This window comes from Protomyctophum parallelum, assembly GCF_964188405.1.
Source record: "Protomyctophum parallelum genome assembly, chromosome: 17".
In the NCBI taxonomy this organism is placed as follows: domain Eukaryota; kingdom Metazoa; phylum Chordata; class Actinopteri; order Myctophiformes; family Myctophidae; genus Protomyctophum; species Protomyctophum parallelum.
This window is the reverse complement of record NC_139719.1, coordinates 20,897,827-20,916,907: the sequence shown is the minus strand read 5'-3', so window position 1 is coordinate 20,916,907 and position 19,081 is coordinate 20,897,827. Positions and strand designations below refer to the sequence as shown.

The window sequence follows — 19,081 nt, the reverse complement described above, 5'->3', positions numbered from 1 at the left end:
TACACATTGATTAGAAGTAGATTTCGACGTGGAATATAGCTTCTTCCGTATGCACAACTTGCAGCGGACAATAATGTTCATCTCGTCTTGATCGCGGACATACTCAAAATAATGCGAATACTTCCAAGTATTGAATGTTATAACGCTTTGTTGTGCCGGTGTTTCTGTCTCCTCCACCTCCTCCATTGTTAGTTTATTTACATCTCTTCTCTCTAACAGTGCAGTCTAACGAGTTACACACACTAGTTTAGGTTGTTGTTCCGTGTTCCAGACGGTTTAAGGCCCGCCCTTCTGCATCCGATACTTCACACATACGTACCGACGAGTGTGCATCGTTTCCGTATCCGCTCTAGAGTCTAGATCTAGAGCGGATCAGCAGTCTGCAAAGCAACTTGACTTCAACCCAGTCTACCATTATAAATAAACACTCAAACCCACAGTTCCACCAAGGCTCGTGAAAATAGTAATAATATTACTTTTGAAAAAAAGTAAATGTAATATTATTACTCAAAATGTGAAAGTAACTAGTTAAGTTACATATTACTGGAAAAAAGTAATAATATTACTGAAAGTAGTATATTACTTAAGTTACATGCCAACACTGCACGTATGTGAGTATAAGTATAAGTAATGAGTAACGCGTGTGAGCTTCAGGAATCACTTGTCCACCAGTAGACGTGCTATACCCGAGTATAGGGAGACCACTGCAGACTTACAGTATAGATACTATAGTTACATTATATGGACATATACTGTACCATACAGATTGATTAACATATATAACATCAAATAAGTTCTGACTATTATAATGTGAGGACATGCAAGTATACACTTCTGTTCAGTGTGCACATGTCTTACATTTTGGAACACTCACTGAGTACTAAAAGGGTATACATTGGTGTACACACACACACACACACACACACACACACACACACACACACACACACACACACACACACACACACACACACACACACACACACACACACACACACACACACACACACACACACACACACACACACACACACACACACACACACACACACACACACCTTAGCCTGATGTGTGTTTCATGCTCCACATGTACATCACGTGCATCTTTATACTGTGTCTGGGCTATTGCTTGTTTCCATTTCAAAGAGGGGGGCCATTTTAATCTCAATACAGCAACATCCTCCATTAACTCGGGAGAAATGGACTCTTACGGGTCCATTTTGACACCCTCGGATAAACCAAGGCTGAGGATTTAGAAGTCAGTCGTTCATGCGATATTGATTAAAAAGGCAATTAGACAGATTACGACATAAAGAGGATACAGTACAACGCATCAAACGTGACACGAGCCATCTGTCTCTCTTTATCTCTCTGACAAACACCGACCACAGACACATATCCAGGGTTAACTAAACTGTGTTAAAAGGGATCATTTTTAAGCCCTCTGTTAATGCTGCAGTCTGTATGGATGTCATGCCCTATACTGGGATTGAAACACCGGTTTCCATGCGTGGGAGACCAAACTTCCACCTTAGACCGTATCTAACAACATTTGGGGAGGGGGAGATATTGCACTCATGAACATCATGCAGGGCTACCTGTCAACCATGCAGTCAATGTGGTCCTGCAGCTATATGCTGTTAACTTCATTTGCAAGAAGTCTGTACAATTAGACAACGTAGAAGAATGTTTTGATCGTTTGCCTGTTATCTCTCCTATACACCAACCACATCAATGCACGCGGAATCGTGGACAAAATCTTATCCAACGACAACAAAATGGTCTTTGGTTTTGGGCCCGCAAGGCTAAATGTCATCAAATGGTGGTTTGACAGTTTTCTCAAAAAGCTATGTTTCTATATCAGTCGTTTTTCAAAAAATAGCAGACCTACAAGCTCGTAGCGCGCCACTCGGTGGCGCGCTACGAGCTTGTATAGATCTGCTATTTTTCAACAGCTAAAGCATAACATAATGCTAACACCAAAAGGGGTTCCCGCCCAAAATGGGTTAAACTCCCCAACGGAAGTATAGTAGGAGGTCTACCTCCAACACTGCAGATTATCTCTACCATCATGGTAGAGATCATGGTTATAAGATTTGGATTGTATTCATTGAAATAAGTTTGGGATTCTGCAGTTTCAAAATAACTGAATATTCTACTGTGCAAGCTATACATATACCCAAAAAGATCACTTTGATATTTCCCTTTGAACATTTTTCTGCAATTATTTGGGTCTCTGGAGAAGCCACACACAGAGGGACTCTGTGTCCCAGTATCTGCTGTGAATCTAATAGAATGCGAGCTGAAAGGCATTGTGGGTATCAGTTTGGCTTTAGAGATGATCATCTGTTAATTAACCCATTCTGAACGGGAACCCATTTTGGTGTTAGCATCATGTTATGCTTTAGCTATTGAAAAATAGCAGATCTACAAGCTCATAGCGCGCCACCGAGTGGCGCGCTACGAGCTTGTAGGTCTGCTATTTTTTTAAATCGAAGAACGACTGACATTTTTTTAATCTGATCTCAGGTCAGAATGGGTTAATCAGACCAGTGTGTGTCCAGTGGAAACCTCGTATGAATCTGATCTCAGGTCAGAATGGGTTAATTTCAGGCACAGCACGTTGTGGGAGACGAACCACAGCATGACATTAAGCCCCTTTGGTGGTGATGGGTTCTGCATGCGTTTAGAGTTAGACGACCTCCAATGCGTCACTGCCACTCTGGAAGGCATATCTATAGTGTATAGTGTTCCCCCCTATGTGTGAAATGGACTTCATGTCATCGTGTTGAGTCATGGCTGTCGATGGCAACATGTCGTGCAGGCCTGTGACACACATCCGCCAATACAGCGTTCTCTAGCATCCCCTGTCAATATCTGCCCAGCATGCGTTCAGGTCAAGGTTATACATGAGAAAGATGGAGCTCTTGGTGGGTTTCCGCATACTGTATATATAGCCTACTGTACATTGTGTAGGATGGACAGTTTACACAGGAAAATCCTCCATGTTAATTTAACTCTGAGACTGTCACCAAGTGGACCAGTATAAGGGTCCATTTGCACACTTTCATACTATACTTTATTGATTAATCAACTAATCAACTGAGTATTTCACTATATATGGTGCAGATATTTTTCTATTATCAAGACTTTTATAGGCAGATATTTCGAAAGGCCAGGCGCACCCGATTACTTTTTGTTGCCCATTAGGCCTATGTCGTGCACAAAACTAAAGCATATAAACAGCACACAGATACTCACCTATGAATATTCATCTCTTGAGGTGGCTCCGTGGCTTTGTCGTAGGCAACTTTGGCCGACACTCCCAGCACTATGATAAAGGCTATGATCCCACAGGTGATGTACACGGCGGTGTTCGTCTGGTCCATGCTCGGGTCGTACGTCTCGCCCGTGGGGACGGGCGACGGCGACACGGTCTTCACCCAGTCCGGCGTGTGGTAGTTCTTGCAGGCTTGCTGGTCCAGGCGGTCCTTCTTGTACTCGCAGCAGAAGCGCAGGTAGCACGTCCCGCAGCAGAAGCGGTGGTTCGTGTTGTTGCACTCGAACATCTTGTCGTACTGTCCGCTCACGTCGTAGTAGCCCAGGCAGGTGTCGTGGTTGCTGGTGGCCGGCGGCGGGACCTGCTGCGGGGTCTTCTGCGGGACGGCCGTGGGCACCGCCGCCGTGGCGTTGAGCATGGCTTCTTTGGGCTTGGGGGTCTTCTTGGGCACCTGCTTCCCCTTCTTGCCCCCCGCCGTGGCGGCGCCTAAAACGCTCAGCGGGTCCAGGTAGATGAGCAGGAGCAAAAGGTGCCTTATCCCCATGGTGCGATTAACTTGTCGACTCACTTCTGGTTGCCTATATAGGCGTGAACGTGGTGTCTTTTGGACGTGTGTGCGGGGTTCAGTCCTCCGTGGTTTTCGTAACCCCGGCGTCCCCTGCCAGCCCGGTCTCTGGTGCCTCTATCATACTCAACAATAATACAGCAGCGGGTATTGCCGACGCCATTTGTGCGGTCAAGCAGCAGCTAAATTGCGATATTTGTTCAAAAGGCGACGGCAGTGCAGGAACAACATGTTCTGTCAATGGCTCTGTGCGTTGAGTGCGAGAGCACCGTGCGCTTTCCTCTGGGCGCGGGGTGCTGGAACGGGTCTGTCGGCGCTGTCCAAGGTGCTGATTCTGGAGACAGTGCTGTGGAATCTGTTCCTTACATCTTGTTCAAGTAAAAAGTTCTGCTGGAGCGGAGAAACATACGGAACGGTTCATTAAGCATGATCCTCACGCAAGGAGTAGGCTATAGACGTGCGCATTGAATGAATGTAATAAAAACCTACATATAGGACTCGGACTATACTGCTCCGTGTGTGCGTAGGTCTCCCGTGCACGCTAAGACACATATCATGGTCACGTTTACAAACAATTTCCCTTTTCGTCGGTTATGTCTACCGTTTAAGTAACCACGACGTAAACTTAATAAAACTGTTAGTTAATTGGCTCACGGGCAAATATGGGCTTTGCAAAGCTTCGAATGTGCATTTGTCCATGTCTCTCTCTATAGCGTCTATCCCATTGCTTCAAAGCTAACGTCGATCAAAATAGCCAAAGCAATTTTGACAATTTAGACGGGAGATAGATATACAAAAATGAAATCGGTTCAGATATCATCATGGGGTAAAAAACAACAACTGATATGATGTTTACATTATTGATGCTGACGTCCATGCGTGTCCGGCCGGGTGAATAATAATACAGCTGCAGAATTCATCCTACCTCTGTCAAGATTCCCTCTGACGAGTTGCTCTCTTAGCTCTCTCTGTCTCTCTCTCAGGCTCTCCGAAAGTGAGGAGAATATCAGCGCTCTGACCGAAACCCCTCTCTCCACTTCTTCTCCTCCTCCTCCTCCTCCTCCTCCTCCCTCAAACTCCTTACATCACTTTAATGCTGGCGTCACAACTCAGCCATGGGTCGCTAAATTACATTCTCTCGCTCGCAGTCTGCCTGGTTATTGGCATTAACACTTCTAAATGAAATGCCTGCACGGCGCACTCTGTCTGCATATAACAGTTGCTGTCCATATAGTCCACGACTGGCACTTCGAGGTTTGTGCAGCGATTTGTGACACCGTCCTGTGCGTCTTTGCTCTGGGTTTACAAGTTTGCATTTAGCCCCCGAACAGAGTATTCACATGACAGGCCCACATCAACTTTTTCGAATGATAATCGTTCGGGGCGAGCTCGTTTTCATTTGCCCCGCATGTACGCTACGTCTGCCGCCGGGGCTTCCAGGATGAGACCCATGAATTGATGTCTTAATCTCCTTTAATACAGTATTTTAGGACAACCAGCGGTGTTGTGTGTGGAATTGGCAGAGCTAAATTACCGCTGAATGTTTTCCACTCTCCTGCACCAAACTGAGACAATGTCGTGCACGACTGTCTGCACCACGGGACTCTGGCCATATAGGTAAGCCTATATCTCTATTCCTAATTAGAGGCCTATATACGTGTGCAGAATGACTCGATCAATTAGTCAGTTGATATGAAATTCACACAAAACAAATGTAATGTATGTTGCTGGTGGAGCATTGGTGGACATCTCATGTTCACAATGTGTGCATATGCTTTGTGAGCCTGTAGATCTATTTTTTTTGGGGGGGGGGGAGACAATAAATATAGCTGCAAGCAGCAAGACGAGGTCAAGCAATAAATCACACCCGTGTGAAGTGAGGGGCACTCTTATCGTCATACACATCATCTCATTCCGGCCAATCACAATTAGCGTCAATCACTTTCCCGTCCTCATTTCAGTCTTCACTTTTCCGTCCTCACTTTTGAGGCCTATATGTGTCCAGCTTTTAGGGTTTGTGTAGAGACAAAACTAAAAGCTTTTAGGGTTTGTGTAGAGACAAAACTAAAAGCTTTTAGGGTTTGTGTAGAGACAAAACTAAAAGCTTTTAGGGTTTGTGTAGAGACAAAACTAAAAGGCTTTTAGGGTTTGTGTAGAGACAAAACTAAAAGGTTTTAGGGTTTGTGTAGAGACTAAACTAAAAGCTTTTAAGGTTTGTGTAGAGACAAAACTAAAAGGCTTTTAGGGTTTGTGTAGAGACAAAACTAAAAGCTTTTAGGGTTTGTGTAGAGACTAAACTAAAAGCTTTTAAGGTTTGTGTAGAGACAAAACTAAAAGCTTTTAGGGTTTGTGTAGAGACAAAACTAAAAGCTTTTAGGGTTTGTGTAGAGACTAAACTAAAAGCTTTTAGGGTTTGTGTAGAGACAAAACTAAAAGCTTTTAGGGTTTGTGTAGAGACAAAACTAAAAGGCTTTTAGGGTTTGTGTAGAGACAAAACTAAAAGGTTTTAGGGTTTGTGTAGAGACTAAACTAAAAGCTTTTAAGGTTTGTGTAGAGACAAAACTAAAAGGCTTTTAGGGTTTGTGTAGAGACAAAACTAAAAGCTTTTAGGGTTTGTGTAGAGACTAAACTAAAAGCTTTTAAGGTTTGTGTAGAGACAAAACTAAAAGCTTTTAGGGTTTGTGTAGAGACAAAACTAAAAGCTTTTAGGGTTTGTGTAGAGACTAAACTAAAAGCTTTTAGGGTTTGTGTAGAGACAAAACTAAAAGCTTTTAGGGTTTGTGTAGAGACAAAACTAAAAGGCTTTTAGGGTTTGTGTAGAGACAAAACTAAAAGGTTTTAGGGTTTGTGTAGAGACTAAACTAAAAGCTTTTAAGGTTTGTGTAGAGACAAAACTAAAAGGCTTTTAGGGTTTGTGTAGAGACAAAACTAAAAGCTTTTAGGGTTTGTGTAGAGACTAAACTAAAAGCTTTTAAGGTTTGTGTAGAGACAAAACTAAAAGCTTTTAGGGTTTGTGTAGAGACAAAACTAAAAGCTTTTAGGGTTTGTGTAGAGACTAAACTAAAAGCTTTTAGGGTTTGTGTAGAGACAAAACGAAAAGCTTTTAGGGTTTGTGTAGAGACTAAACTAAAAGCTTTTAGGGTTTGTGTAGAGACTAAACTAAAAGCTTTTAGGGTTTGTGTAGAGACTAAACTAAAAGCTTTTAGGGTTTGTGTAGAGACAAAACTAAAAGCTTTTAGGGTTTGTGTAGAGACAAAACTAACAGCTTTTAGGGTTTGTGTAGAGACAAAACTAAAAGGCTTTTAGGGTTTGTGTAGAGACTAAACTAAAAGCTTTTAGGGTTTGTGTAGAGACAAAACGAAAAGCTTTTAGGGTTTGTGTAGAGACTAAACTAAAAGCTTTTAGGGTTTGTGTAGAGACTAAACTAAAAGCTTTTAGGGTTTGTGTAGAGACTAAACTAAAAGCTTTTAGGGTTTGTGTAGAGACAAAACTAAAAGCTTTTAGGGTTTGTGTAGAGACAAAACTAACAGCTTTTAGGGTTTGTGTAGAGACAAAACTAAAAGGCTTTTAGGGTTTGTGTAGAGACTAAACTAAAAGCTTTTAGGGTTTGTGTAGAGACAAAACTAAAAGGCTTTTAGGGTTTGTGTAGAGACTAAACTAAAAGCTTTTAGGGTTTGTGTAGAGACTAAACTAAAAGGCTTTTAGGGTTTGTGTAGAGACTAAACTAAAAGCTTTTAGGGTTTGTGTAGAGACAAAACTAAAAGCTTTTAGGGTTTGTGTAGAGACAAAACTAAAAGGCTTTTAGGGTTTGTGTAGAGACAAAACTAAACTTTTAGGCTTTGTGTAGAGACAAAACTAAAAGGCTTTTAGGGTTTGTGTAGAGACAAAACTAAACTTTTAGGCTTTGTGTAGAGACAAAACTAAACTTTTAGGGTTTGTGTAGAGACAAAACTAAAAGCTTTTAGGGTTTGTGTAGAGACAAAACTAAAAGTGAGGACATAGGAAATTGTGTTTGGCCAGAATGAGATGGTAATGTATGATGATAAGAGCGCCCCTCACTTCACACGGGTGTGATTTAAAAAAAATCCTCAATACAAATGCTCAGCCAACAAAGCTAACAAAGCTTTTGAGGGGCTAGCGCCCCTCAAAGAATATATAAAAACATATATTTATATTATATATAAATAAATAAATAACATGTGACAACTATTCCACAATCTCTGAATGCGTAGAAGTATTTCAAAGTTGTGTGAGGCAACAGTCTGGCCACGCCAGATGTAGCAATGTGGGTCAAAGTCTTCTAGGTTCAAGACAGCAGTACTATAGGCATATCACAGTCCCCAGTACAGACAGCAGTACGGCATATCACAGTCCCCAGTACAGACAGCAGTACTATAGGCATATCACAGTCCCCAGTACAGCATGTGGTGTGTAGTCATTTTCTCTATGGTTCAAAAGAGGGAGCACATCAAAAAGCTGACCAACATGATTTGCTCATGTGACATCTGCAGTGTTAGTAGAGAGTCTAGAGACCACTCTCAAACTCAAGTATATGAAATACACATGGGCTAGGCTGGATTCTTTTCCTGAGCCTGGCACTTTTCAGCATGTATGTCTCGCAACCATCTCTCTATACCCCCAACCCCGCACCAAGGAAGCAGTAGAAAGGCGGAATGCCATGCAGTTCTCATTAGAGGAGGGAGTTTGAAAGATTTCCATGACAAGGAAAGTCAGGGAAGTATATACTCTTTGCAGTCATCTTCTCCCACAATCAGCATTTGTGTGCCCGTGGAGTAAGAAGACATGCCCGTTGGAAGTGTCAACCCCACCTAGTGAACATACACTCTAAAACCCTGAATGTTACATTGACTCTGGCTGTGTAGAAATGGACCCCTTACTGATCCGTCTATATACACACTCTCAGAGCTTTGGAAGTGCATCCTTGAGATGGCGCATTCACGCATATAGGCATTCACCTTATCAGCATAAAAACAGACTTAGGTACTGACTTCGCTTAATGGTAAAGGTAATGGATAGACACAAGTGAAGGTCTTATGTTCATCTAAAAGGAATATAATGCCACTTTTGTGTACCTGTCAGGTTGCAGGAGTGACACTTCAAGGACAATTGCTTATTTTTGCTTTCATTATACATGCAGGCGAACAGGAGCACACATGCCACTGGACAAAATTAATAATCAAATACACACAAGGGTTGTCCATACCTACAATAGCTATCTAAAAGATGGATAGATTAAAGTAAAGTAAAGTCAGAACAAGGACGCATTTTCATGTCAAGGACCTCCAAATTGATATTATGCAAAATGTCCCGTTTCACACAGGCCTATAGTATAAATTAAAAAATATATAAAATTAAAAACGCAAGTAAATAATACCTCAACATTGTACCTACTTAAGTCAAGTCACCTTTATTTAAATAGCACAATTAAACACAACAGAAGTTGACCCAAAGTGCTTTCCATTCAAAATGACATCATAAAGACCTCATAAAATACAGCATATACTGTAGCAAAAAGAAACAAAAGCAATTCCTTTGAACCAACTTTTATTCATTTTTCAACGTGGAAACTACTGTATGAAGAAAAGGGCATAAAATACACACAATACATCAATCAATAAGCCATAAACAAACACTACATCAAATAGCACCAATACATAGCTTACATAAACAATAGAAAAATACATAACCTCATAACAGATGTATAGTTGTGTTCAACGTAGGTTCAGGAGGAGTAGAGTATCACGGCCGCTCCCCGTTCTCAATCGCTTCCAGTGGTGGAAAAATGACTCAAATTGTTTTACTACACAAATTGTGTACAAAATCTATTGAAAATAGCAGATCTACAAGCTCAGAATGAGTCGCGTTTATTGCTTGTAGATCTGCTATTTTCTAAAGGCCGAAATGTATAGGGTTGAAGTGGTTAATTTATGTTTTCTAATCAAGATTTTAATCGCCAAAGTAACTAACGTTTTCAAATGATTGTAGTGAAGTAAAAGTACAAATTTTGGCTCTGAGATGTAATGGAGTAGAAGTTAAAGTACTGGAAGTTGGAAATACTCAAGGAAAGTACAAATACTTCCCTATCTAGCACCATAGACATATAAACGTAGACGCACTTTCCAGGCTCTGAGGCTTGTCCATCCATCCATCCTCAACCGCTTATCCGTAGTCGGGTCGCGGGGGCAACAGCTCCACCAGAGTGCTCCAGACTTCCCTCTCCAGAGCAACATTAGTGACTTCCTCCTGGGCGATTCCGAGACGTTCCAAGGCCAGCGAGTCTGTGTCTTTCCTCCAACTGTGCCTTGGTCTGCCCCGGGGTCTCCTCCCAGTGGGACGTGCGTCGAGGACCTCCCTAGGGAGACGCCCGAGAGGCATCCTAACCAGATCCCAAACCAAACCCAAACCACCTCAGCTGGCTCCTCTCCAGGCAAAGGAGCAGCGGTTCTACTCCGAGTCTCTCTCGTGTGACTGAACTTCTCACCCTATCTCCAAGAGAGATGCCAGCCACCCGTCGAAGAAAACTCATTTCGGTATTCGCGACCTTATTCTTTCGGTCATGACCCACACTTTATGACCATAGGTGAGAGTAGGAACGAAGATTGCTCGGTAGACGGAGAGCTTTGCCTTCTGGCTCAACTCTCTTTTCGTCACAACAGTGCGGTACAGCGACTGCAATACCGTCCCCCTGACACTCCGATTCTCCGGCTGATCTCCTTCTCCGTCCTCCCCTCACTCGTAAACAAGACCCCGAGATATACTTGAACTCCTTCACCTTGTTGTTTGTTTGTCTTGGTTTGTATTGTAAAGGCTATTGTATATGTCATGACTGTTATAAAATAAAATAAAGCCTTCAGCACTTCCACTTGACTTCCTGCCTTCATTGGAGACACGTCGCTCCAATGAACTGCAGCTGCCAATTAATCTGTTTTTTTAATATCTATGTCTACCAGACTACCACACTTGCCTTCACTCATTAGCCACTCCCCACTCACAATCACCGTCACTGCCCCCTTGGGGCAGTGACGGAGCAGAGACGACCGGCCGCTCCTCGAGTAGAGCAACGATGGCCATCAGCTTCCGAGACTTATCCCCCACCCAGAGTCTCGTCCTAACCTTGGGTTCCTCCTCATCCCATTCCACATTCATCTCATTTTGTTTCAATAAACTGTCAAACTTAAGTGCTAGTGAAGTCCAACAATAAGACCAATAGAACAGTACATGTAACAAGAGCAGAAATGTACCCTTCCAGCTGGGTGCTAAAAACCTTCTGTAGCATCAGAGGTCCCTCTGAGGCTCGGACTGAAAACAATACATTATAACTACTAGTCCTTACCCGTTCTGAATATATGAACAGCAAATCATGTTCAGTGTGCCATGTAATAGATCACATTAATGATAGGGGGGGAATTGTTTACAGATGGTCTTGGGAAGTTGGGTTGGGCACAAAAGTATAGGCTAATTAAATGCTGTAGTACAATTTACAATTTACAATTTAGGCATTTAGCAGACGCTCTTAATCCAGAGCGACTTACATTAAGCAAGAACAAAAAGCATGGGAATACATCACAAAAAAGCATTTATCATGAAACATGCGTAAGCTAAGAAAGTAACAGTGGAATATCTATATTATGAGACTATACATATAAACTATATATATACTACTATGTTATACATATGTAGGCTACTATGGCGTGCTATCTACTTATCAATTATAGTGCTATCTACATAACATGCTATAAGTCTATATCAAATGCTATCTAAGTCTACAGAAATGCTATCTAAGGGGGTAGGGTAAGTGCTATGGGCCATGATGGAGTCTGAAAAGGTGGGTTTTCAGACTACGGCGGAAGATTGGGAGTGATGCTGCAGTTCTGACTGCAATGGGAAGTGCATTCCACAGTTTTGGAGCCAGAAGGGAGAAGAGTTTGGGACGTGTGGAGTGTTGTCCCGGCGTTTTTAGTGAGGGTACTTCCAGCTTCCCTGCGTTGGCTGATCGGAGTGCGCGGGAGGGTTTGTAGGGTTCAATCATACTTGCAAGATATGGGGGAGCCATACCTTTGGTTTCTTTGAATGCCAGCATCAGAGTTTTGTATTCTGTGCGGGCAGCGACCGGGAGCCAGTGGAGGGAGCGGAGCAGGGGGGAGACATGTGAGAATTTTGGCTGGTTGAAGACCAAGCGAGCTGCGGCATTTTGGATCAGCTGGAGAGGCTTAAGTGCACATGCTGGTAGGCATGTGCATCATAAGTACACCATTGATGTGTGATGTAAATATGGTGGTGATATTCTGCCTATAAATGGAAGTTATTGAATATTTTCAAGTTTGGTGTTGCACTTTGTAGACGGTCCCAAACCGCTCACCGTCTGCTGCCCATGGAGATATAAGCTATTAAACGGTGAACGCGGAGGTTGGCTTTTTGGGCCCTAAAGCAAGTTGTAGTTTGTTCTTTATATAATCAGGATAAGAATTTGATGTTTTGTGTGATTTAGGAATGTGTCGTTGTCATAATCTGTCTGTATGTATTTTGTCATTGTGTTGTTCCGACGGCACGGGATCTGTCTTCCCCAAACGTCTCCATTTGGCCAACCCGAGACCCCGACAGATAAGCATTCCGTTGTGATCGTGCTGTTCAGTGTGTCACGCAGCCACGCTGGGTGCGCGCAGGGCTGTAACCTGTCGTGTCAGTGTCCAGGCTTTCAGCGTGCATGTAGCCCCCATGTAGAGGGGAAGGACACTGTGTCCGTCCCAACATGCATTTCACTGGTGACACGTGATTTGCGGGGAGATGAGTTGTTATTTCATATAAATGGGTATTGTACTGTAAATATGACATGAATATGAATGCAAAGTAGTGGTTGAGGTGTGGACAGGCTAGCTGTTGGTGTTGTGCATGGTGAGATGTGTGCAAACGGTGTGGTTTAGTAGGAGAAGACGGCCAAAGGATGCAACACACACATACACACACGCGGCACCAAATTGTATACACTCTTTGTTGTGTTGCGGCGGTAGCTAGAGGAAGCATGCCAGTGGGGTAACGGTGAGAACGGTGGCCTGTGATGCAGGTGTCGCTAAGGGGCGGAGGTGTGTGAGGGTGCGAGGTTAAAAAGGGCTTCATTAAGACCTCCATATTCATATGGTCAATGCCTGTGTGAAAAGTGGGAGCGATTGGTGCAGGCAATGAGGAGATACGGCGGTGTTTCTGACACACACACACAGACATTGTTAGAATTATAGTATGATGATTAAACTAAAACTGTCCGTGGCATGTACAGTCAAATCAAACAAACGTTTCTGAACCCTCCATGCTGGTACCTTGTTCTGTTCCCTTCAATTCCCAATTCCCTTGGAACTGAGGTAGTCAGACTGAGTTTAAACTCAACCACCACAGCTGAGCTTGATTCAATCAGATTCCCCACAGCTGGTACAATTCCTTCAAAATAAATGACTTCCTGCATCTCACCACATTAACCCATTTAGGCTTTAATTAAAAAACAATCTTCTAAATCCTCCAGTTTTCTGAAATAAATATTTTCACAATTTTTCAAAAATAGCAGACCTACAAGCTCGTAGCGCGCCACTCAGTGGCGCGCTATGAGCTTGTAGGTCTGCTATTTTTCAATAGCAAAATTATAACATGTTTAAAACACCAAAAGAGGTTCACGCCCAAAATGGGTTCAACACCCTGAATATGAATATACACTATACAAAATAAAAGTATGAACTGTGGGTCCGTTACAATACCTCATAGAAATACAACATTTTAACCCAAAAGAACATAAGAGCAATACAATTGAACACGGAAGTAAAAATACAATCAATCAATCAATGATCAGAAAATAAGGTGAGCTGAGCTGAGCTGAAGGCAATGGAGAAGAGGTGGGTTTTCCGCGTGGATTTAAGCGAGTGGAGCTGCGGAATTGATGTGCAGTGGAAGATTGTTCCATGGAGTTTGGGGGCAATAACTGCAAGTACAGTATTTAAGTAAACAGGGTATATAGCGCCAACACCCTGGAGGTCCCCAATATAAAGTATATCTGGGGCGATAGGGCTGGGTATATTTTTCACGCTGCCGCAACCCTGTGGAATGCACTCCCCAGAACTAGCAGAGAACCCCCGCCCCCCCCCCCCCCCACACACACACACACACACACACACACACACACACACACACCACCACCCTCCAATGCTTCAAAACCACTCTCAAAACCCACCTCTACAATGTGGCAGCCAGCTGACACTCTCCCTGTGTCACTTTCCGGTGGTGTGGTGAGGACCCAAATGCAGGACAGCAAGCAGACAGAGTTCAAGATCCAAGATGGGTGATTTATTACAAAATAACTGGGAAAACAACACAAACACTGAACTGAACAAGAAGTGACACCAAACAATGACTGGACAAAAGGACTGACTGGGGAACAAGAGACTAATATACACAAGAGGGCTGATTAGTGATTATACATGAGAAACACCTGGGGAAGACAACATAGAAACAAAACAACTAGAACATAACATAGAATTACAAGGGCTAGACAGGCAAAGTCTGTGACTGTGACACCCTGTGTTACCTGCAGGGAAAGAACAGGACAAAGCAAGCTAATACATGCACATATACAGTCTGCTGCATATACATTTTCCTCATTTTATTATTAGTTTATATTATTTTTGTGACATTTGTTTTGGGCAATATAAACACGTTTTCTCATGCCAATAACCTTTGAATTTAATTCTGCCTGCGTGCACACGTAGCGTGCGTGCGTGTGTGTGCGTGGTGTATGGATTCTTCTGGAATGCAGTACCAAATAACCTTCTTCTTGTAGTTTTTACAAGACCTTTCTTTACTGTAAACATGCATCATCCTACCAAGCAACGGATTAAATGAGCACGGATAAGGAGAGGCAATGCAATCTACGAAAAGGCCTTGAGATGAAAGTTTTCAGAAGTGATTTAAGACTTTGCTAAATAGTATGCCGTACGCCGCGAAGACAATAATAGTTTGACATACATAAGGTTACAATAAATGTTTATTTTATGAATATCCCTTTTTGTTTTTATGTGTTTTTCTTTCAATCATTGTGGGTACACAAACACACCAGGGAAGAAAAGAATATGATGACATTTACAGCAGAATCTCACGCCAACAACATTCTGGTGATTGGAAGACTGGAAGCAGTTGCTTAGTAACCGTTTTTTTTTTTTTTACAATGCCATCCATACTTGTTGTGATGAAAAATTTAAACTCCCCCACTACTGAAGTGTTCCTTGGGATTTAACATGAGCAATTGATGGGCTCTGAGAGTTATGAATTGGGGCAAACACACATACAGTACGTGTTAGGCACACGCACATGCACATGCACATGCACGCACACGCACACGCACACACACATATATTAATATACTTATGAGAAGCGTTTCTGACATTTTTAACAAAAGCGAGCCAAAGATAGCCAATCTACACTCAAGCTTGTAGAAGGGCTACTGTCAAGTGCACAACACTGGCATGTGTCTAAACCTAAACCCAACCTGAATATTTTCCTAAATGTAAATCTAACTCTATAAAAAGCTGTTTTAATCATAAAACATATGATCCTCGTCCTCACAAGTATACAAGTAGACACGTACAGTACACATGCGTGCGCGCACACACACACGCGCGCACACACACACACACGAATTGGCTTAGACAAATTGTTTATTTAGAAGCATAAGGTTATGAATATGATCTGTATGTGACCAGCTATTGTTCTATGAATATTTCCAACCCAGTTCATGACTGCTGAGTGCTGAGACATTCTATATAGACATCGAGCTATAGAGACCAGTGAGACCCAAAAGAGAAACCCAAACTAGAGAAAATAGTCAATTACAATGCGGAATTGCAATGTCTGTGGAAGTAATTAATGTTAATATGGATTCTTTATTTTTATTTTTTATGTATGAAATTATTTTTGAAAATGTATAGAAAGATACCCTCCTTTTTCCCCTCTACATCAAATCTCCTCACAGAAAATAGGCAATCTACAAGTTCAATCAAAACCCTTCACAATGAATTGAGTAGGGCGACTGTGGCTCAAGAGGTAGAGCAGGTCGTCCAATGATCCATGGGTCGGCGGTTCGAATCCCGGCTCCTCCTGTCTACATGTCGAAGTGTCCTTGGGCAAGACACTGAACCCCAACTTGCTCCCGATGTGCTGGTTGGTACCTTACATGGCTTCCGCCACAATCGGTGTGTGAATGGGTGAATGTAATGCACAATCTATGTAAAGCGCCTTGGATAAAGGCGCTATATAAATGCACCATTTACCATTTAGTAGAGTTGTGAGTTTGTAGATCAGCTATTTTTGTCGAATGTTCATCTATTTGTTGCAGAACCGCTGCCTATTATGACATGTGTGCAGAATGGGGATGATCAGGTTAAAATGGTTGTCTGAAGTCAGAGAGAAAGATGATACCAGATATAGGTATATTAGGTGTTTATGCTCAATTGAATGCACCTGGTATTGCATTTGTATTATACTATAATTCTAATAGCAATAATTACTAGCTACTTACTTTCGGTGTCAAATGTGTCTTTCTTCAAACTGACAAAAAGAAACAATAAAGCATGCACATTCGCTAACTAAACACCAGGTGCTGGGCTGAGGTAAACAGCCTGACTTCAGGCTCGAAACGTCATGTCCCGTGTGGTGAGAAAATAAAACTTTAAGCTTTTGGAGCTCAGTCCAGTGTGCAGACCTAATTTTCTTTTCTTCAAACTGACCCCTCAAGGCTGCAAATATGGTCCAAAATGTTCCTGATTATATTGTAATAAACAGAGGAGAAATAGAGCAATTCCTTACGTTTCCAACGTGAAAAAATACTTCTGTTAATGACAAAGCAACAGAGGCAAACCATGCTGCATCTGAGAAAAGGCCTCCACTGTTCTTGACTCCTCTTGCAGTCTCTCCAGGCAGAGAGCAATCCTTTAGACATATGCCATGTTTCTTCTGCCATTACCATGTTGGCCTAATTTCTTTTGAAAAGTATGTTTCCCAAATTACGGTAAAAGCTAGGCCCGGGAACGAGGGCTTTTAAGGGAAAATGTCCCCTAGAGTTTAACTATGCGTGCTAGCTGCTGAGTCCAACTACTGAAAGTGCTTTGTCAAGAATGTCTGATAATGCTCTACTTGTACCCAAGGGTCTGCAAACCGACGCTGTGTGCTTTTGTTGAGTGTCATGAGTATTCAAACACATACAGTATAGTATCTTTATGGTGATAAAGACATATTTTTTCCATATTGATAAGCATCAATGTCTGTTCATATACTCAACGGTATACTGTATAACCATATTTGTGCATATACTGTAAGCACTTAAATATACTGTTTACATGTATGCGCACGCACACACGTGCGCGCACATGCACGCGAACCCCCACACGTGCACGCACGCGCAAACACACACACACACACACAAACACACACAGTCACAGTCACACACACATTCTCTGGAACGTGTGATGTGCTGTTGCCAATTGACAGTGATTGAAAGCCTTGCATACATTTTTATAAGTGCTAAAACATTTTAACCCCGTCTACATTTCCACTCCGACACTGAGAAGGTTGCCACGCCGTCTTCTCCTTGTTGAGAGGAGTACGAAATAAATGGCGTGTCAAGCCTGGAGTAATGGCGCTTGCCAGCGCACTGTCATCACTTCTCCATAACTGTCCCGTTAGCCCAAAAACCCTGTGCCTGCTCTCGGCCCTGGGACAATCTCTGGCACACTATAATACCCCGCTAATTTACAGCCACGCTTACAACTCAATGAGCCTGTTTGATGTTCAGTGTCATTTTTTGATAAGGGCCATATATTTAGTGGGGCACTATAAAGTCGAGTTTGGGAAATGATGCTGCTGCTATTGTATTGCATTGTACAGAGTCAAAAGGAATATGGAGCTAATGGTGCAATTCACATGAAGCTCAATTAACATTTTAACGGCTATATTTATTATGTTATTGGCTACTGATTGTCATCGTAAAACTGTAATGAACTCTAATCCATGTCATCATTCCAACGCCAATCGGATTACTTGCTGCATTTCATTCTGATCTGTTTTGAATAACACTGTTTACGCCCACGTTAAACCATCCTGGACGGGAATCCCTTTTTATGTTATACTTTAGCTTTTTTTAAATAGCAGATATACAAGCTACGAGCTTGTAGGTCTGCTATTTTTGAAAAAATCGTGAAAATGTGCCTCAAAGTTGTAATATATTTTTTCAGAACGAACGTTTTTAACTCAAATCTTTGCTTCTGTGGAGGGTCCCTGGAACAACATATTTTCAGATGGGGTCGGAGGCTTAATTAGAGATCATTTCTGGGGTCCTTGACATGAACTATTGAGTGATATATAGGCCTATAGAAACATAGGTATTTCAGAAAACTGTCAGGATTTAGAAGACATTCTTTTTCAGGCCTAAATGGGTTAAACCATCCTTTCAAGCTGCATGAATCACGCCGCCATACAAAAGGGTCTGTAATTGAATTGAATCGAATCCAAGTCCCATATCTTGTCTCCTCTCTCTACCCGTCCATGCCTGTCTCTCTAGTCTACACTGATCTGAAGTTATGTGGAGTAAATCATTTAGTTATAAATTTAGGCTACAGTACAGTTTTTTGCAGTTAGACTATATGTCTGTTTTAAGTTTGCATTGACAAAATGCATATACACGAACATATATTATTAATAGAAATGATTAAAAAAAAAAAAAAAAATATATGAAGCTTGAGAGCTTATTGCCATTGTGGTCCTTTGAGTGCAAATGTGTGTAAACGGAGTGCTGCTTAATTGTGTGTGTGTGTGTGTGTGTGTGTGTGTGTGTGTGTGTGTGTGTGTGTGTGTGTGTGTGTGTGTGTGTGTGTGTGTGAGTGCGTGCGTGCGTGCAGCCGAGTAACCAATATTATAGGTCTCTTCTACCAAAAAGTGTCCCATATGACATGTTAACACCCTATGTTGTACACAAACCAGAATCACCTTTCCTATTAGGTCTATATACTTTAAATTATTCCCTCCCGAGCACTTTTAAATGCAGCTCGTTGGAGTCGCACCATATTCAGACATCAGGGCTACAGTACATGTTAAGTATGTCTCCCTCCACTCCTGAAGTGACATGTAAAACAGAGTTAAACATTAATGTGTGATTATTTATACATTGTGCGGTTTCAAAGGCCTCTTTA

General features: G+C 42.1%; 1 protein-coding gene across 1 annotated transcript in view; it reads right to left on the bottom strand.

The window, feature by feature from the left end:
- The window catches only part of LOC310874365 (shisa family member 6), a gene marked incomplete at both ends in the record, with an annotated part of 72,961 nt that extends 69,137 nt beyond the window's left edge, over nt 1–3,824 (bottom strand). The window contains one exon of the mRNA XM_083787140.1: nt 3,262–3,824. Within this exon, the coding sequence (XP_083643266.1) occupies nt 3,262–3,824 (563 nt within the window). The remainder of the gene's footprint in view (nt 1–3,261) is intronic.
- Between the last annotated feature and the right edge of the window lie 15,257 nt (nt 3,825–19,081).